This window comes from Crinia signifera, chromosome 7, assembly GCF_055691185.1.
Source record: "Crinia signifera chromosome 7, ASM5569118v1, whole genome shotgun sequence".
In the NCBI taxonomy this organism is placed as follows: Eukaryota; Metazoa; Chordata; class Amphibia; order Anura; family Myobatrachidae; genus Crinia; species Crinia signifera.
The window spans coordinates 173,665,905-173,685,291 of NC_139223.1; the positions used below are offsets into that span (position 1 = coordinate 173,665,905).

At 45.0% G+C, this 19,387-nt stretch overlaps 1 protein-coding gene across 2 annotated transcripts in view; it reads right to left on the reverse strand.

Moving 5' to 3' along the window:
• Nucleotides 1-19,387, reverse strand: part of LOC146020869 (voltage-gated delayed rectifier potassium channel KCNH8-like) — a 314,377-nt gene that overhangs the window by 37,805 nt on the left and 257,185 nt on the right. For both annotated transcript variants that reach the window (XM_083154407.1, XM_083154408.1), the window contains exons 6-7: nucleotides 16,866-17,023; nucleotides 13,731-13,923 (exon numbers count right to left, since the gene is read on the reverse strand). In XM_083154407.1, the coding sequence (XP_083010533.1) occupies nucleotides 13,731-13,923; nucleotides 16,866-17,023 (351 nt within the window). The remainder of the gene's footprint in view (nucleotides 1-13,730; nucleotides 13,924-16,865; nucleotides 17,024-19,387) is intronic.

Below are 19,387 nucleotides of genomic sequence, written 5' to 3' on the forward strand. Positions count from 1 at the left end.
GTGAGGCAGGTGTTACTTGTGTAGAGATAATTAGATTTGGGTGGGGTTTTACACCTGCCTCACCTGCAGTGCACATGGTTTTGTCCATCTAAGAAATATTTTGTCTGAAAGAGTGAACTAGGATAAGGGCCTCAGTTCCTGCTGGAGCCTGCACAAAAATAGCCCTGGTCACACTGTACTGCAGCCAGCACACATCACATAGTGCCCCAGTTCATGTTATGTCACACTGTACTGCAGCCAGAACACATCACATAGTGCCCCAGTTCATGTTATGTCACACTGTACTGCAGCCAGCACACATCACACAGTGCCCCCAGTTCATGCTATGTCACACTGTACTGCTGCCAGCACACATCACAGTGCCCCGGATCATGTTATGTCACACTGTACTGCAGCCAGCACACATCACACAGTGCCCCAGATCATGTTATGTCACAATTTACTGCAACCAGCACACATTGCACAGTGCCTCCAGTTCATGTTATGTCACACTGTACTGCTGCCAGCACACATTACACAGTGCCTCCAGTTCATGTTATGTCACACTGTAATGCAGCCAGCACACATCACACAGTGCCCCAGATCATGTTATGTCACACTGTGCTGCAGCCAGCACACATCACACAGTGCCTCCAGATCATGTTATGTCACACTGTACTGCAGCCAGCACACATCCCAGAGTGCCTCCAGTTCATGTTATGTCACACTGTAATGCAGCCAGCACACATCACACAGTGCCCCAGATCATGTTATGTCACAATGTACTGCAGCCAGCAAACATTACACAGTGCCTCCAGTTCATGTTATGTCACACTGTACTGCTGCCAGCACACATTACACAGTGCCTCCAGTTCATGTTATGTCACACTGTAATGCAGCCAGCACACATCACACAGTGCCCCAGATTATGTTATGTCACACTGTACTGCAGCCAGCACACATTACACAGTGCCCCCCAGTTCATGTTAAGTCACACTGTACTGCAGCCAGCACACATCACAGAGTGCCTCCAGATCATGTTATGTCACACTATACTGCTGCTAGCACCTATCACACAGTGCCTCCAGATCATGTTATGTCACACTGTACTGCAGCCATCACACATCACAGTGCCCCCAGTTCATGTTATGTCACACTGTACTGCAGCCAGCACATACCACACAGTGCCTCCAGATCATGTTATGTCACACTGTACTGCAGCCAGCACACATCACACAGTGCCTCCAGATCATGGCCCTTATTCTGGTTGGTGCGGCCGGAGCCGCATATGCGGCTCCAACACACCAGGCGAATCCCCGCCTTCCATACGGATCGCCACGGCCGTCCGTACGCGGATATGTGGCGATCCGCATGAAATTGGACGGGGATACGCCTCCTCCATGGTGGGAGCAGCCCCTGCATTCGATGGTCGCCGAACATCGAATGCAGGGCCGCACGCTCCACCAGGTCCCGCAACACAAGACCACACGGACACTTGTCCGTGTGAAATCATGTATGGGGGCGGGCAGCTGACATCCGGCGATGTCAGATGCCCGCCCCGTACCCACGCGTCACGGCCTCATTACCATGCATACGCCCCGCGTTTGCATGGGAACGCCCATGAAACGCTGGGCGTATGCATAGGGTAATGAGGATAAGTAGACCCTCACGCCCCTCTACGCCCCCTGTGCGGCGTATAGAGAATCCTTGCGGCGAAATCGCCTGCACATGCGCAGAGTGACCTCTGCACATGCGCAGAAGATAAACATCTGCGGCCCGTACGCAAGCGGGAATTTCCGCACCAACCAGAATAAGGGCCCATGTTATGTCACACTATACTGCTGCTAGCACCTATCACACAGTGCCTCCAGTTCATGTTATGTCACACTGTACTGCAGCCAGCACACATCACACAGTGCCCTGTGTACATGACAGCGCTGTGCCCCATTACCCTACCTGTATCCTCACACTGTATAAGTAGCACAGTGTAATTGTCACCACAGCTCAGCTCACATTTGCCATTTCTCAGAAACAAATTGATATTTTATTTAAATGGATTCCGATGTAATATGTTCTATTTATACCCTCTCCCCCGGCCAGTTATATATCCATGCCCAGCGTATACTACTACCACTGATAATGTAATGGGGGTGTGACTCTTTCTGCAGCCACCTGTGGGTATCTGGAAGGAACAACAGCAGCTGTATCCTGGAAATCTGAATACACCGGGAAAGAGTAATGTGAAGGACTAGGAGCAGGGGTGGACACTGAATACACATGTGCGCCAACCAGGAGATCTGTAAATATATGGACTGTTAGGGGATCTTAAGGACTGTAGTAAGGTGACCATTAGTTATTTATAGACAGCGTGCACACAAACTACAATGTACCTGTTACTCAGCATGTCACGCTGTCCGTGGTGCTGGAATAGAGATGTCACACTGTCCGTGGTGCTGGAATAGAGATGTCACGCTGTCCGTTGTGCTGGAATAGAGATGTCACGCTGTCCGTGGTGCTGGAATTATTCACAGATGTCAGCTTTCCAGCGACTTCTATTTGTGTCGGGTATGGGCCATTTGGTCATCAGCAAGTCGGTCGACAAGAATTGGGTCGACATGCATTGAGATTGAGGTGCAGGAATGTCGACATTGACATGGGTTAGGTCGACACAAGCATTAGGTCGACATGGGGTAGGTCGACAGTCAACAGGTTGACATGGGGGCTTTCTCATTTTTTATCCAGAATGTCGACACAGTGGACATGGACACTAAAACGTTGCACCGCTGCGCTCGCCATACTTTGGGAACTATTTTATTCTCCCACCATGACCTAGTGGATGGTAGGGCATGAAATACCCCTGCTGGCACATGTTGGCTCAACAAAAATGTGAAAAACCCCATGTCGATCTTTTGACTGTCAACCTACCCCATGTCAGAAGGAGCAGGGGGAGGGCGCTCTGCCAGCAGTGACATATTTGGTGGCAGCGCCCCCCCCCCCCCCCCATTAACCCCCAGCAACCCTCAGCAGACCCTGAAGCGCCCAAACTTACCTAGTGCCTCCAGCTATTGTTACGCCACTGCTATGACACTCTCTGTGTCCACACCGGAACGGCAGCAGGCAATTGCACATAAGCATTAGCACCTCAGTCCCCCACCATCGGAGACAGGGCTGAATTCGGCCCCCTACACAGGCCTATGGTAGCTGCCGTGCCTCCTTCTCAACGCCAGCCAATCATTCAATGGTAAAAAGCTTACGAGGGGGATTTGGACAAATTTGCGCAGATGCAAATAGATTCACAGCTGTACACATCTATTTGCACAGTGGGCGGGGCGGCGTCTTAACTGAACACCTTCGCGGCTGTGCAATCAGATCTGAATCAGTCCCTATGTTTAACTGTGTAATATACATAGTACCTAAAAATGGAAAACCAGTATACAAATTAGCAAACTGGTTAAGATCATGTAAAACACCTGAACACGTTCTGGATTTATAACCCAGTTCCTGTGTTGGTTTTACGCAGAACCTAGTACAGCGAGATCATCTGCTTCTGTGCTGGATAATAACACATCCGTCCTGCGCTTCCCCGCTGGTACAATACACCTGATGCAATGATACACAGTTTTTACAACCTTCCCGGGCTTCTGTCCAACAACACGCTGCGAATCGCTGCAGTTAATTAAACCGTTGTGTTCTGCTCAGAGGGCCCCACGCCGATACAGTTTGCGGAGAGATGCCTATCTCCCCTCCCTTTGTTCTTATCACAGGAACAGGTTACAGCCGCAGGCTCTGACCTCCTGGAACAGAACTCCATAGCGTGAGCATGGGATTAATTATTTACATGTTTTATCAGTTATTATGTTCTGTACAGAGGTATGTTGTACTATTCTCAATACGTCGGGAGTGTGAAGGCTGAAGGACTGTATAATACATGGCCACTGAGACCATGATTCGTCAGGTGCTAGAAACGCAGTCACATTTAATGCACACAAAAAAAAAACTATAGGCCTAAACCAACTACACCACTAGGGGCACCGTTCATATAGTTAACTAGACCGCCAGTGCAACTAGTAGCACAAAATTGAGTGTACACACTGAACAATATCGGTAAACAATAAAGTTCAGTGACGTCATGGGGACCTGCTGAACATGTGGGTCGTTGGCTATTTAACTAAAGTTGACGTGCATGGTCAACAGATAGGGGGGTAATCGACAATGCGCCAGAGCACGTATCAATAACAATATTGTAGACACAATGTTTTTTTTTTTAAACTCATCTGGATCACTCATCTGGAGTTGAGTACTGGAACATGGAGGGCATAGGTGAACAGGGAATTGGCAAATACTATGGCAGAGGTGCGGAGTCTAAAACCACCGGTGGTCTTCACCAGGAAGTCCTGCAAGGAACTATGGCTTTTGTTGCACCCGATGGACAGGTCATGGCCCTCTGCCAGAGTCTCCTTTATTCAGGCTGTGGGTGCAGAAGATGTATTTGAGAAACAGGGAGTACAGTCTGTGGAATTATATATATTGGTATCGATGGTATCGGACTGGTTACCAATGGTCGTTCTGGGAACCAATGCCACTGCGTGGTATCGGGCTGGTTACCGATGGTACTAGCTGCTATCGGGCTGGTTACTGATGGTCGATCACACTGGGTTCCGATGGTTGGTCTGAGAACCGATGAAGCAGGCTGGTATTGGACTGGGTACCGATGGTTGTTCTATGAAACAATGCCACTGGGTGGTATCGGGCTGATTACCGATGGTACAAGCTGCTATCGGGCTGGTTACCGATGGTCGTTCTGAGAATCGATAGAGCAGGTTGGTATCACACTGGGTATCGATGGTCGGTCTGAGAACCAATGGAGCACGCTGGTATTGGAATGGGTACCAGGATGGTCAGTCTGGGAAACAATGTTATACAGTAGGCTGGTATCGGGCTGGTTACGGATGGTCGGTATGAAAACTGATGGAGCAAGCTGATATCAGACTGGGTACTGATGGTCAGTCTGGGAACCGGCAGAGCAGGCTGGTCTGGGCTGAGGTATCCTGCACTGGGCACAGAGACTGGCAGGTAGAAGCTGAAGATGGTATTAGCTGGAGTCAATCTGACAACAGAAGAAAAACCAGGAACAAGCAGCAGCAGAATCCTAGTAGCTTGTAACACTAGAAGAGCCTGGAGCCATGGATGCACTCTCTGGGAGGCCAGCTTATATCCCCCAATGTGCCTGCTGATTGGCTGCTGGCTGCAGCAGCAATGTGGACAGAACCAAGAAGTGATATTACCTGGTTTTACCTGTGTCATGTGATCACGTGTGGAGTCACTGGGGCTGCTGGATAGGTGAGCCACGGTCAGCTGATCACGTGTCATGGCGTCGCCCATGTCCAGCAATGTTTGTATTAAATGTTGAACGACAAGCGACCATGCAAGACGGTGACACGGGGACATCATGCCAAACAGAACCAGTGGCCGCTCTGTGGTGCGGAGTGCACCAGTGGGCCCGTAAGTGATGCACACGGGTGGCGCGATTACTCTGATCACTGCGATTCCTAACACAGAAGGGCCCTTCTGAGTGATACGTTTTCATGTCTGGTCTAGTGTGTATGGGGCTTAAGACCAATGAATCCCTTACTATGGAGATTCGTTGTGTACAGTAATTTGAAACATCTATTTATGAGAATTTAAATTGTACTTCACATTTAACATTTTCCCTTGCACCCTATAATTCTGAATAGAGGAATGTGCAATGCTGGGGTATTGTAATTCTTAATGACAGGGCCGTCATCAGGAAGGGGAGATTGCTGGTACGGAGTTGCCTATTTTTTAAGTCCCAAGCCCAATAATTTCTGATGTCAGCCCTGCTCCTGATGTGATTTGCGAAAGATGTAGCAAGTATTGTGAAAGCAAAAAAGTTGGCCTTTAAGAAATTTAAGCAGACACAGAATAATGAGGACAAAGGGGTGTATCTTGTTAGACAGAAGGAGACTTAAAAGGTAATCAGATGTGCAAAAGCACAGGCTGAAGAGAAAATGGCCCAGTCATTGGGTAAAGGGGGGAAACTTTTTTTTAGGTATATAAGTGAAAGGAGAAAAACAAAAAGTAGAATAATAAGACTAAACACAGAGAGTGTAAGTCTTCTGTAATAGCAGATCATATTAATAATTATTTCTGCTCAGTATTCACTGCTGAAAAAGAGGGGAAGGGGCCACAGTTAAGTTGAGGGAGAAACAAGTACATTTACAGGAGAAAGTCCTTACAGAACTCTCAAAACTGAAAGTGGATAAATCAATGGGGCCAGATGGGATACATCCAAGGATACTAAAAGAGCTTAAAAAGGAGCTGGTAAAACCAATAACAGAATCATTCAACCAGTCACTAGCTACTGGAGTAATCCCAGAGGACTGGAAACCAGCAAATGTAGTCCCACTTCCCAAAAGCGGAAGAAAGGAAGAGGTAAGCAACTATCGACCAGTGAGCCTTACATCAGTAGTAGGGAAATTGATGGAAACACTCTTAAAACAAAGAGTTGTAGAATATCTCAAAACCAGCAATTTACAGGATCCGAAACAGAATGGGTTTACTGGGGGAAGATCATGTCAAACAAATCTTATTGACTTTTTTGACTGGGTGACTAAAGTAATAGATCAAGGTGGGACTGTAGATGTAGCTTATCTAGACTTTAGTAAGGCTTTTGACACTGTCCCACATCGCAGACTGTTAAATAAACTTGAAAGCTTGGGATTGGATTTTAAGATAGTTGAATGGATAAGAGCGTGGTTGCAGGACAGAAAACAGAGAGTTGTAGTAAATGGAGTACAGTCAAAGGAGGGAAAGGTTACAAGTGGAGTACCCCAGGGATCTGTACTTGGACCAGTGCTTTTTAATATCTTTATTGGTGATATTGAAATGGAATTGAGGGTAAAATGTGCCTTTTTGCAGCTGACACAAAGGTATGCAACAGGGTAGACACACCAGGAGGGGTAAAACAAATGATTGATGATCTAGGTAGATTAGAGGAATGGTCAAGTGCATGGCAACTACAGTTTAATGCCAAAAAATGCAAAATAATGCACTTGGGTTGCAAAAATCCAAAGACTAAATATAGTATAAATGGCACTATAATGGAAACTACTGAGGAAGAGAGGGATCTAGGTGTCACTATTTCAGGGGACTTAAAGGCAGGTAGGCAATGTAACAAAGCAATGAAGAAGGCAAGTCAGATACTTGGTTGCATAGGGAGAGGTATCAGCAGTAGAAAGAAAGAAGTAATAATGCCACTGTATAGGTCATTGGTACGACCTCACCTAGAGTATTGTGTTCAGTTCTGGAGGCCATATCTCCAGAAGGATATAAATACATTAGAGACTGTACAAAGAAGGGCAACTAAAATGGTGCATGGCCTACATCACAAAACGTACCAGGAAAGACTAAAAGATCTTAATATGTATACTTTGGAGCAGAGAAGGGAAAGAGGGGACATGATAGAAACTTTCAAATATATCAAGGGCTTTAACAAGGTACAGGTGGGAGACATTCTTCACAGGAAGAGGAGCAACAGAACACAAGGAAATGCACTGACACTGGGGGGGGAGGAAGATTCAGGGGAAATGTGAGGAAGAATGACTTCACAGAAAGGGTAGTGGATAAGTGGAATAGCCTCCAACAGAGGTGGTAGAGGCAAATACAGTAGTACAATGTAAACATGCTTGGGATAGGCATATTGATATCCTTACAAAAAAATAAGGATCAAATATGGTTTGAGGTAACATGTTTAAAAAAGGGGCAGACTAGATGGGCCAAGTGGTTCTTATCTGCCATCAAATCCTGTGTTTCTATGTTTCTAATGTGGGGTACACACCAGGACGATATGGCCCAAAATGTGCCAATTTAGATACAATCTCGACCGATTGTATGTAAATTGACCGATGTTTTGAGCCATTTCGCTGCCCTTTTGATGCAATCCCGATCCGATGCGCGGCCCCGCGGGTCGGTTGGGCTTTTCTGAGATCTTACCTGCTGCAGGTAGGATCTCAGAAACGACCAATGCAGTGGGTGCAGGTCACGATCAGATCGCGATCACATCAGGGGCTTTTTCTGTGCCAGTCGGCGGCTCCGTCAGCACGTAAGCAGGTCGTACGTTCCTGTGACGACCCGCTCATGAGCAGAATCGTGCTGGTGTGTACCCAGCATCAGAAGGAATATAAATCTGCAATTGAATTAGAAATAAAGTCGGTATTTTCCACTGAATGGAAAGTGGGAGAATATAGAAGAGGACATTCTCTAAGGACTCACACATGGGCATTCTCTAAGGACTCACACATGGGCATTCTCTAAGGACTCACACATGGGCATTCTCTAAGGACTCACACATGGGCATTCTCTAAGGACTCACAAATGGGCATTCTCTAGTGACTCCTACACATGGGCATTCTCTAGTGACTCATACACATGGGCATTCTCTAGTGACCCAGACACATGGACATTCTCTAGTGACTCCTACACATGGGCATTCTCTAGTGACTCATACATGGGCATTCTCTAGTGACTCATACACATGGGCATTCTCTAGTGACCCAGACACATGGGCATTCTCTAGTGACTCCTACACATGGGCATTCTCTAGTGACACCTACACATGGGCATTCTCTAGTGACTCATACATGGGCATTCTCTAGTGACTCCTACACATGGGCATTCTCTAGTGACCCAGACACATGGGCATTCTCTAGTGACCCAGACACATGGGCATTCTCTAGTGACTCCTACACATGGGCATTCTCTAGTGACCCAGACACATGGGCATTCTCTAGTGACTCCTACACATGGGCATTCTCTAGTGACTCATACATGGGCATTGTTAAGCGTTGAGTTGTGTTTGTATCAATTGAAGATGTGTTGTTGAGTGTTAACACTTCCTAATACTTCATACGTGATACGTCACACACTATGTTGCACTTGAAAATTGAAAACAAGCTTTGAACAATGAGTTCAAATCATGTGCAAAAATGGGGGGGGGCGAAATCGTGAAAAACTCGTCAACCTTTTTATATGCGGACCAATGCCCTGTCGACCTTTTGTCATCTTGGCCTTTTGGTGTTGGTGTTGACCTGTTGATTGCCGACCTGGACAATGTTGACCTATCATCCGGAAAGCCACTGAGAGAACGGGCAATGCCTGCAGAGTAATGTACGTACATAGGTGATGAATGATTCATAGCAGGGCACAGGGCCCGCTGCACGGTTACACAGATAGGTTACAGTAGGTGATGACCCGATGTCAAGGAAGAGAAGGAAACAAACCACAGATACATACACCAGAGAGAGGACTGGAGAACAGCATCTGATGTACAGTGCTCTGCCTCATGCTTCTTTTTGTTTTACATTGAATGGAGCATCAGAATATAGCGGAAATATAGATCCATCCTGCTGGCTGGCAGCGCTAGAAGAGTAGAGGCGTATGGTGGCACTGACAGACTGTGGCTCGGCTTATGGGAAGAACAACATTCCCCAACACTTACTCAGGGGAACATTTGGCTCACTCACTATGGGGAACATTTGGCTCACTCACTATGGGGAACATTTGGCTCACTTATTATGGGGAACATTTGGTTTACTCACTATGGGGAACATTTGGCTCACTCACTATGGGGAACATTTGGCTCACTCACTATGGGGAACATTTGGCTCACTTATTATGGGGACATTTGGCTCCCTTATTATGGGGAACATTTGGCTCCCTTATTATGGGGACATTTGGCTCACTTATTCTGGATAACATTTGTCTCACTTATTATGGGGAACATTTGGCTCCCTTATTATGGGGAACATTTGGCTCACTTATTATGGGGAACATTTGGCTCCCTTATTATGGGGAACATTTGGTTCACTTATTATGGGGAACATTTGGCTCACTTATTATGGGGAACATTTGGCTCACTTATTATGGGGAACATTTGGCTCACTTATTATGGGGAACATTTGGCTCACTTATTATGGGGAACATTTGGCTCCCTTATTATGGGATGAAGAACATTTGGTTTATTGTGGGGAACATTTGGCTCATTTACTATGGGAAGAACATTTGGCTCCCTTATTATGGGGAACATCTGGATCACTTATTATGGGGGAACATTTGGCTCACTTATTATGGGGAACATCTGGATCACTTATTATTAAGAACATTTGGCTCACTTATTGTGGGGAACATTTGGCTCCCTTATTATGGGAAGAACAACATCTGGATCACTTATTATGAGGAACATTTGGCTCAATTATTGCGGGGAACATTTGGCTCACTTATTGTGGGGAACATTTGGCTCACTTATTATGGGAAGAACAACATTTGGCTCTCTTACAATAGGGGGAAGAACATTTGGCTCACTTACTATGGAAAGAAGAAGTTTTGACTCCCTTATTACGGGAAAAAGAACTCTCACAAGATTTCTACATGTCAGCTGCATAGTCTCCTGATAGCAGGCTGCCCGTCTATGACATTAAGAAAATACTTGTTGAACTTCATGAACACAAATATTATTTGACCAACTTCCATAAATTCAGACTGAGGGTGCAATCAGAGGTGCTACAACATATCATTATGCTATATTTACTGATGCAGACCAAAGATTTGTACAAAGTTACAAGGCAATATAATCCATAAATATTCTCATTCTCGATAAACTGTAAGTGCGGTGAACCTACTCTCAGCCAATACTAGAGGTAGGACTTCTACCTACTAGCAATGGCAACGCGACTACTGTCCTGAAGGACAAGGAAGTATACGATCACCGTTAATCAAAGCAGAAACAAACCCAGTGGGCATTAAAGCATCCAGTCTGTTTGAAACATGCAAGAGGCCTTTAAGATCCAAAATGCAGTAGCCAAGACCGTTGCACCCTTGCTGACATTGCTGCCAGCTGTGGCTACACACGAATGCTAATGTGTCCATTCTGAAGACTTCAGATACCCTGAGAGCCTTCAAACATAGCCGTCTCTGCTTTTGCTGTTTGAAGCGGATTTGGGCATAATTGCAGGCTCGGTGCAGCTGTGTGAGTAGTACTGATAGACGTTCTGCTGTTATTGGGTAAGATTATCTTGCCCATTTAAATATATATTGGGCCTTTTTCTCTAACCATTTCTAATTTGTAACTTTGTTCTACTTTCATGCAGCGTTGGGCCATAAAAATCAAACAGTTATTGACTTTGTATCGGGCAGCGGGAGGATATTTTCTCCAGATGTCATGGATCAATGCCACAGACGGGGGTTTTGAACGCTTTATCTAAAAAAAAAAAAATCCATAAATATATTATCAGGTCTTTTGTACATGGACATTAAAATTTAATGATAGCTTTCCCTGTGTACAATATGATTGACTCGTTCGTGTAACGGCTTTGATTCGCTTATCCTGCAATGCGGATAAAACATATAAAAGCGATTGTTCTAGGTATCTTTTCCCTAAATTATTATGTGACCATTTGAATTTAATTTGTCCCACTGCAAGTGCATTCATTTATTAACCTTTGATGATCTATTATTAATGATGTACAAAATAAAAACAATTGTTGCAATTTTACTGGGAAAATAACGGAAAACTGATTTGTAATTAAATGTCGTCTAAAGTCTCATGCATATTGGTATTCTGAGAATACATGTGGTTATTCCCTAAAAACTCATACATTTGGACATTCCCTACGGTATGAGCTTGTGTATGTGGGTATTTCCTCTAGAGACACACTTGGGCATTCTCAAAAGACTCAAAATGAATGGTCTATGGGCACCTTTAGAGTCCTGTATGGCCAGAGCAACACAAAAACAACACAACCTCTCACAGCAACTTCTTTTTTTGGGGGTGTAATCTTTAACTAAGCTTCAATGAATGACGTAACATGTATAGAGGGAGAGTTAGATTTGTGTGAGTTATTTTGTTTCTGTGCAGGGTAAATACTGGCTGCATTATTTTTACACTGCAACTTAGATTTCAGTTTCAACACACCCGCCCAAATCTAACTCTCTCTGCACATGTTACATCTGCCCCACCTGCAGCGCACATGGTTTTTCCCATTTTGAGAACAAATTTGTACTGCGATCAGATCTGAATAAAGGTTATAGAGCAACAGTGCGCCTTTTTTTTTAGTGTATTTGTCTTCAGTCACAACACTGCATAGCATAATAATGTACTTTCTGTTATAATGTTAATCAGCTGTCTTTGGGACTCGCTAATCAAACTGTATTCAAATACAGCAGTGATTTGCAACTTTTTTCAAACTCGCGGCACACCAAACAAGATTTCAAAACTGCCAAGGCACACCATCAATCCCCCACAGGGAAAAACACACTGGCCTCCACAGGAAAAAAACAAAAAAAAACTTATTGGCCCCATATGAAAAAACAAACACACCGGTCCCCACAGGCAACAAAACTAAAATACATTGGCCCTCATATGAAAACAAGAGACCAGTAAATAACAGTTGAACTGGTGGTGGCTGTGTGATATGGACATCTCTAAATCTGGTGGCACAAATGAGAACAGCTCAAAGCACACTAGTGGGCCGCGGTACAAGGGTTGTAAAACAATGTAATCGATGCATTGTGTGTCCCAAGAGAATTGAAGCATTCAATTATGATATAGTTTATTTGTCACATTATCTTATATAAAACTATTGATCAGTGTCTGCACCTCATTATATATGCATGCTTATTGATTAAACGGTTTATGAGGGACATCTGCTACCATTTATCTACTGATTAAATCCCATTCATAAATACGGAGACATAGCTGACTAGAAAGAGGAGTGGATATAACCAATATACAAGACAAGAGATTGCAGCTGGAATATTGGGTTTTATATTAATGCAACCCACAGGTGTTGTTACTTCTTGCCAAATCACCAAAATCATCGCCAGCTGCATCTTGTTGGGCAAAATTCCAACAGATCCCAGTAAGTCATTGAACTTAATCCCACCTTTCCTTTAGCCAAACTGCCCCCCACCCCAGTGTAGGCTAACCATAACCTCCCCCCACTCTGGTGCCTAACACTAACCCCCCCACCCCCGTAATTACGTTAGGATCTGTCCGCTGTTGGCAACCCGATCATATCCCAATGTAACACACGCAGCAATCATAAAAAAACTCTAATTTAAATTGCTTTATGAAAATAAAGTTGTCCAGACTCCAGCGCTTGAGGGCTACATACGAAAGCAGCCAGTATTTGTCCTGCATGCAAAAAAAATTTAATGATTGTATTTGCAGCTCTTGCTTTGGAACATGTTTGTTTGTTCCAGGTACAAAGTTACCTGATTTTTCTTTTTGGGTTTGTTCCCACCCACCTCTCTGACGGTTCGTAAATGCATACACACTTACCAATTGTCCACCCTACTTAAATGTGCCCCCCAGCTCAGTCACCGACATGTCAGGCAGCAAGTCCTACACACAGCCAGATGTGCTGATATATCCAGTGGCGTCGTGAGTGGGTACTTAGTTTTCACCCTGGTTATCTGAAGGGTCCTGCTCCCCCCTCCCCTGTTGCAGGGATATGGGCAGTGGGGAGAGAGATGCTGCAGCACAGCCTCTCTCCCCCAGCTCAGCACATGCTGCTCACTGCCGTGTGCTGAGCTGTGGAGAGAGACAGCTGCGGCTGCACAGAGGCTGTCAGTCATTGAGGTCTAGAAAGATCTATTGACTCTGTGATTGGAAAACCATGTTGAACATTTAATGCTTGTTTAGAAAGACTTTTGGGGCTTACGGTACCACTCACCGATCTCGTTAGCTTCAAACTCTTTTTGTCCGATAAAGTACCAAACACAGGCCATCCAGTGGGCAAGTAACGCAAACATGGACATAAGAAGGGTCAGCACCACTGCACTGTACTGAGAATAACGATCCAACTTCTGGAGCAAGCGGAGAAGTCGCAACAGCCGGACTGTCTTCAGCAGGTGGACTCCGAAATACTGAGGGAGAAACCAGAGCAGAACGTTAGTGGAAGCATTTACAGGACTAGAACATGAAGTTACTGTCGTTCTACTAAGGGACCTATAACTTGGCCTGTTTGATGTAACACAGTGCTGTCAGAATCTATCGGTCAATCTTTTAGCTTTGTGGCTCCATCTCTATGGAGCGAATTACCCCGCACAGTGCCATAGGGCCCCCCTCTCTAGAATCCTTTGGAAGCAGACTCAATACTTGGCTGCCCCTTGTTAAGCTTATTTTGTATTGTAAAGGCAACAAGTGAGAGAAAAGTGCTACATAAGTAACATTATTATTATTAATTGTTATTATTTTGATAGATCACAGGTTCTCAAATCGCGGTCATCAGAACCCCACACAGGTCATGTTTTCCAGGTCATCTGTCGATATTTAAAATGTGACAGTTGGTGATACTCAGTGATAAACAGTGAACTGTATTAGATAGATAAATATTAGAAAATATGGAGGAGATGCAAACTTTCTAAAGAGGACAGAAGTTGCTCATAGCAGTGCGGACGGTGTAATGGTTAGCATTACTGCCTCACAGCACTGAGGTCATGGGTTCTATCCCCACCATGTGTTATATATACAGTATACGGGGCAGTACGGATGGTGTAATGGTTAGCATTACTGCCTCACAGCACTGAGGTCATGGGTTCTATCCCCACCATGTGTTATATATACGGGGCAGTACGGATGGTGTAATGGTTAGCATTACTGCCTCACAGTGCTGAGGTCATGGGTTCTATCCCCACCATATGTTATATATACGGGGCAGTACGGACGGTGTAATGGTTAGCATTACTGCCTCACAGCACTGAGGTCATGGGTTCTATCCCCACCATGTGTTATATATACAGTATACGGGGCAGTACGGATGGTGTAATGGTTAGCATTACTGCCTCACAGCACTGAGGTCATGGGTTCTATCCCCACCATGTGTTATATATACGGGGCAGTACGGATGGTGTAATGGTTAGCATTACTGCCTCACAGTGCTGAGGTCATGGGTTCTATCCCCACCATATGTTATATATACGGGGCAGTACGGACGGTGTAATGGTTAGCATTACTGCCTCACAGCACTGAGGTCATGGGTTCTATCCCCACCATGTGTTATATATACAGTATACGGGGCAGTACGGATGGTGTAATGGTTAGCATTACTGCCTCACAGCACTGAGGTCATGGGTTCTATCCCCACCATGTGTTATATATATGGGGCAGTACGGATGGTGTAATGGTTAGCATTACTGCCTCACAGTGCTGAGGTCATGGGTTCTATCCCCACCATGTGTTATATATACGGGGCAGCACGGACGGTGTAATGGTTAGCATTACTGCCTCACAGCGCTGAGGTCATGGGTTCTATTCCCACCATGTGTTATATATACGGGCAGTACAGATGGTGTAATGGTTACATTACTGCCTCACAGCACTGAGGTCATGGGTTCTATCCCCACTATGTGTTATATATATACGGGGCAGTACGGACGGTGTAATGGTTAGCATCACTGCCTCACAGCGCTGAGGTCATGGGTTCTATCCCCACCATGTGTTATATATACGGGGCAGTACGGACGGTGTAATGGTTAGCATTACTGCCTCACAGCACTGAGGTCATGGGTTCTATCCCCACCATGTGTTATATATACGGGGCAGCACAGATGGTGTAATGGTTAGTATTACTGTCTCACAGCGCTGAGGTCATGGGTTCTATTCCCACCATATGTTATATATACGGGGTATTACGGATGGTGTAACGGTTAGCATTACTGCCTCACAGCACTGAGGTCATGGGTTCTATCCCCACCATGTGTTATATATACGGGGCAGTACGGATGGTGTAATGGTTACATTACTGCCTCACAGCGCTGAGGTCATGGGTTCTATCCCCACCATGTGTTATATATACAGGGCAGTACGGACAGTGTAATGGTTAGCATTACTGCATCATAGCACTGAGGTCATGGGTTCTATCCCCACCATGTGTTATATATACGGGGCAGTACGGATGGTGTAATGGTTAGCATTACTGCATCATAGCACTGAGGTCATGGGGTCTACATCCACTAGCGCTGAGGTCATGGGTTCTATTCCCACCATGTGTTATATATACGGGGCAGTACGGACGGTGTAATGGTTACATTACTTCCTCACAGCACTGAGGTCATGGGTTCTATCCCCACCATGTGTTATATATACGGGGCAGTACGGATGGTGTAATGGTTACATTACTGCCTCACAGCGCTGAGGTCATGGGTTCTATCCCCACCATGTGTTATATATACGGGGCAGTACGGATGGTGTAATGGTTAGCATTACTGCCTCACAGCACCGAGGTCACGGGTTCGTTTCCCACTGTGGCCCTAACTGTGCAGAGTTTGTATATTCTGCCCGTGCTTGCGAGGGTTTGTACTGTACAGAGATGCGGAATATGTGTGCGCTATAAAAATAACTGGTAATAAATAAAATAAATAAAACCAAAAGTATTCAGCTATCATTTTATACAATGTAGTTGATGAATGTTAGCTACAATTTGATTGGTTACTACTCAAGCTGACTTTTATGGAATGTTTACGACATCTCCCCCTAAATCTGGTCAATGGCAGAAGAAGCAGCAACTTTGAATATTAAAACTATGAGGTGAAGTAAATGCTTAACTGACTTCCATTTTTTAATTTGTCTATGAAGACCAACATTATTCTCCAAACATTTGGGGGAAACATCCCATGTAAAATAGAAGTCTCATCTTTGTAAATTTCCCCCTTCAATTCAAACAATAAAAGGCTCTGAACAATCTGGAATGCTCTTGGAACCCATGGAAATCGAATACTCTTGGCCTCTAGTCTGCTAGCAAAGTATCTTTTAAGGTTGGAGTGGAGGAACAAAAAGACCTTCTCCAAAGATCTCCAAGTCCACTTACCACATTGACACTAAATGCATAGAGCAGATCAAAGGGGAGGGCGGCAATGAGGTCCACAAAGAACCAGGTGGTTGCATAGTGTACACAAATAGAGCGGGGCTCGTACACCACCTGACCAGACTTGCTGACGTACGTCGTCCGGAAATTCAACATAATATCTAGAGAGAAAAGCAAAAACGGAGTAAGATGGTGACATCCATGCAGTCTCAAGTGCCAGAAACACATCTTGATAGACACCTATCTGCCAAGGAGTCTGCCTCCTTATAATGGGACTCACATGACATCAAAATATTTGACACTTTCTAATCCCAAAGTCAGTTTCTTCCTCCCACCGATTTCTAAAAATGTATTTCGCCTCAGTAAATAATTAAAAAGATGTCTGAAAATGAAGCACGGGTTTCTTTATTAACTCGCCAGTGAATATTAACGGGGAAATCTTCAATACATCTTACCGCCCCGGGGGCCAATGGTTCCACGTCTGACTTTAAATATTTAGATACAGCCTCTTTTGTGAATGGATGTCTTCTCCAGACTCGCTCTCGCTCTTAAACTGACAAGCTAAAAGGACATCTCGACAGGGCTCCGACATGCCAACCGAACAGATATTTAAAACACGATAATGCTGTTTGTTTTTACGAAACAGAGTGAAATGAGCAAACCTCCTAGCGTTCATTAGGAGAGAAGCCCAGGCCTTGATGAACATCCAAACAAGCCTTTTGGATGTGATACATTATGACAGTTGTTGGAGGAGGATGCAGAAGACACAGATGGATTTTCAAGGGCTGCCAATGACAGTTCTAGTGCGAGCATGCATTACAGTTTGCAAATGGTGTTGTTACAGTACTCGGGCAGCAAAATGCTCACTTTGATTATGAATTCATGGCTACTATTAGAATTTTGGGAGAGACAGCAAAACACAAAAACAAAAAAAGTGGTCTTTTCTGTGACATTAGCAGGCTAAATGTGAAACCTCGGTGCACAAGGACATTTTAATTTGCCTCGAGGAATGACATTTCGGCGTCTTCTTATTTTTTTTAATGATTGTTAGATATACTTGTATACGTTTCATAATCAGAACACTGACGGCCAGCACACGAGGAGCGGCATATGTAAGTGCTGGGGCAGTTTATAGCCATCTGGAAGAACGTCTGCCTCAACAGCTCAGTCCACGTTCCGAGACCACAAATCCAAGCATAAAATAAACAAAAGATTCCGTAGCCGGTACACGACTGTGTATGGCCTTGCGGAACACTGGGTATCCGGATGAATCGCAGACAGTGTTTAGGTTGACAGTCACTAGGTCAATGTTGACAAAAGGTCGAAACAGGTTACAGCTCGACATGGCAATCGTCGACACATGAAAAGATCAACATGAGTTTTTCATGAGTTTTTCCAATTTTTTTTTAGACTTTTTCATTCACGTGGACTCCATTTGGGAGCTATAAAGGGTACCAAGTGCATTCGTAGTGGAGCTAGGCACCTGAGTACTACTGTGCAGCGAAACACGAATAAAGGGCACTGCTGAGTGATGTAATGTGAAAAAGGGGCAGTACTGTGTGTGCCTTAATGTGAATAAGGGGCACAACTATGTGGTGTAATATGAATCAGGGGCACTACCTTTGCTGTAATGTGACTATGATTGTGCTACTGTGTGGCGTAATTTCAATTGGGGGTACTAGTGTGTAACCACAACACTTGCGGAAGGTTTGTGTAATGTCCTCAGACGCTCCTGCGTCTGAGTGGCTATTATGGCAGGGTACAGCAACCCTGCCTACAGGGTTAGGGGTTTTGTAGCGCCTTTTCAAACCTATCCACGGCAGCCTGAAGCGTGGCGAGTGCAGCGTTACGCGTCCTCCCGACCTTTTCATACCCCACTATCCACGTCAGCGTGGAGTTGATTCTATATAGTGTGGTGAGTGTAGCGAGACACCGAGCCCGAAGCGTGGTGAGCGCAGCGAGCCCGAAGCGTGGCGAGCGGCCGCGGATTACATGGAAGGTAATCCACGTCCCCTCACCACGCTTCGGGCTCGGTGGCTTGCTGAGCTCGCCACACTATATAAAATCAACTTAATGCTGACGTGGATAGTGGGGGTATGTTGCCGATAAAGCACAAAACATTAATACATCAGAGGTCGGAATTGTAGGAAAATAATAAGATCTCCATATTACAGGAATCCAGGATCCATGGCCTCCACATTTATTTACATCTGATAATGTTATAGCAACCATACATTACAGATGTATTAGGGCAATGTCCTGATCCCACATCAGCTGGCTCAGGGAATGAGGAAAAGTATATATTTGTTTAAAAATTCTGGTCCCCCAATGATGAATAATTGGCCAATCGGGTATTTACTTTTTTCAACTTGTTTTATTTCCCTGTCTCTCTGACAGATCTGTGATCATTGCTGGCCACCATTCAGCGGATCTATTCAGCAAATCACCGGGGCTAACAGGTCAGGGAATTGGGCCACCGGATGTACTGTATAGAGACCATTAGCGCAGAGTGTGAAGAACTGGGC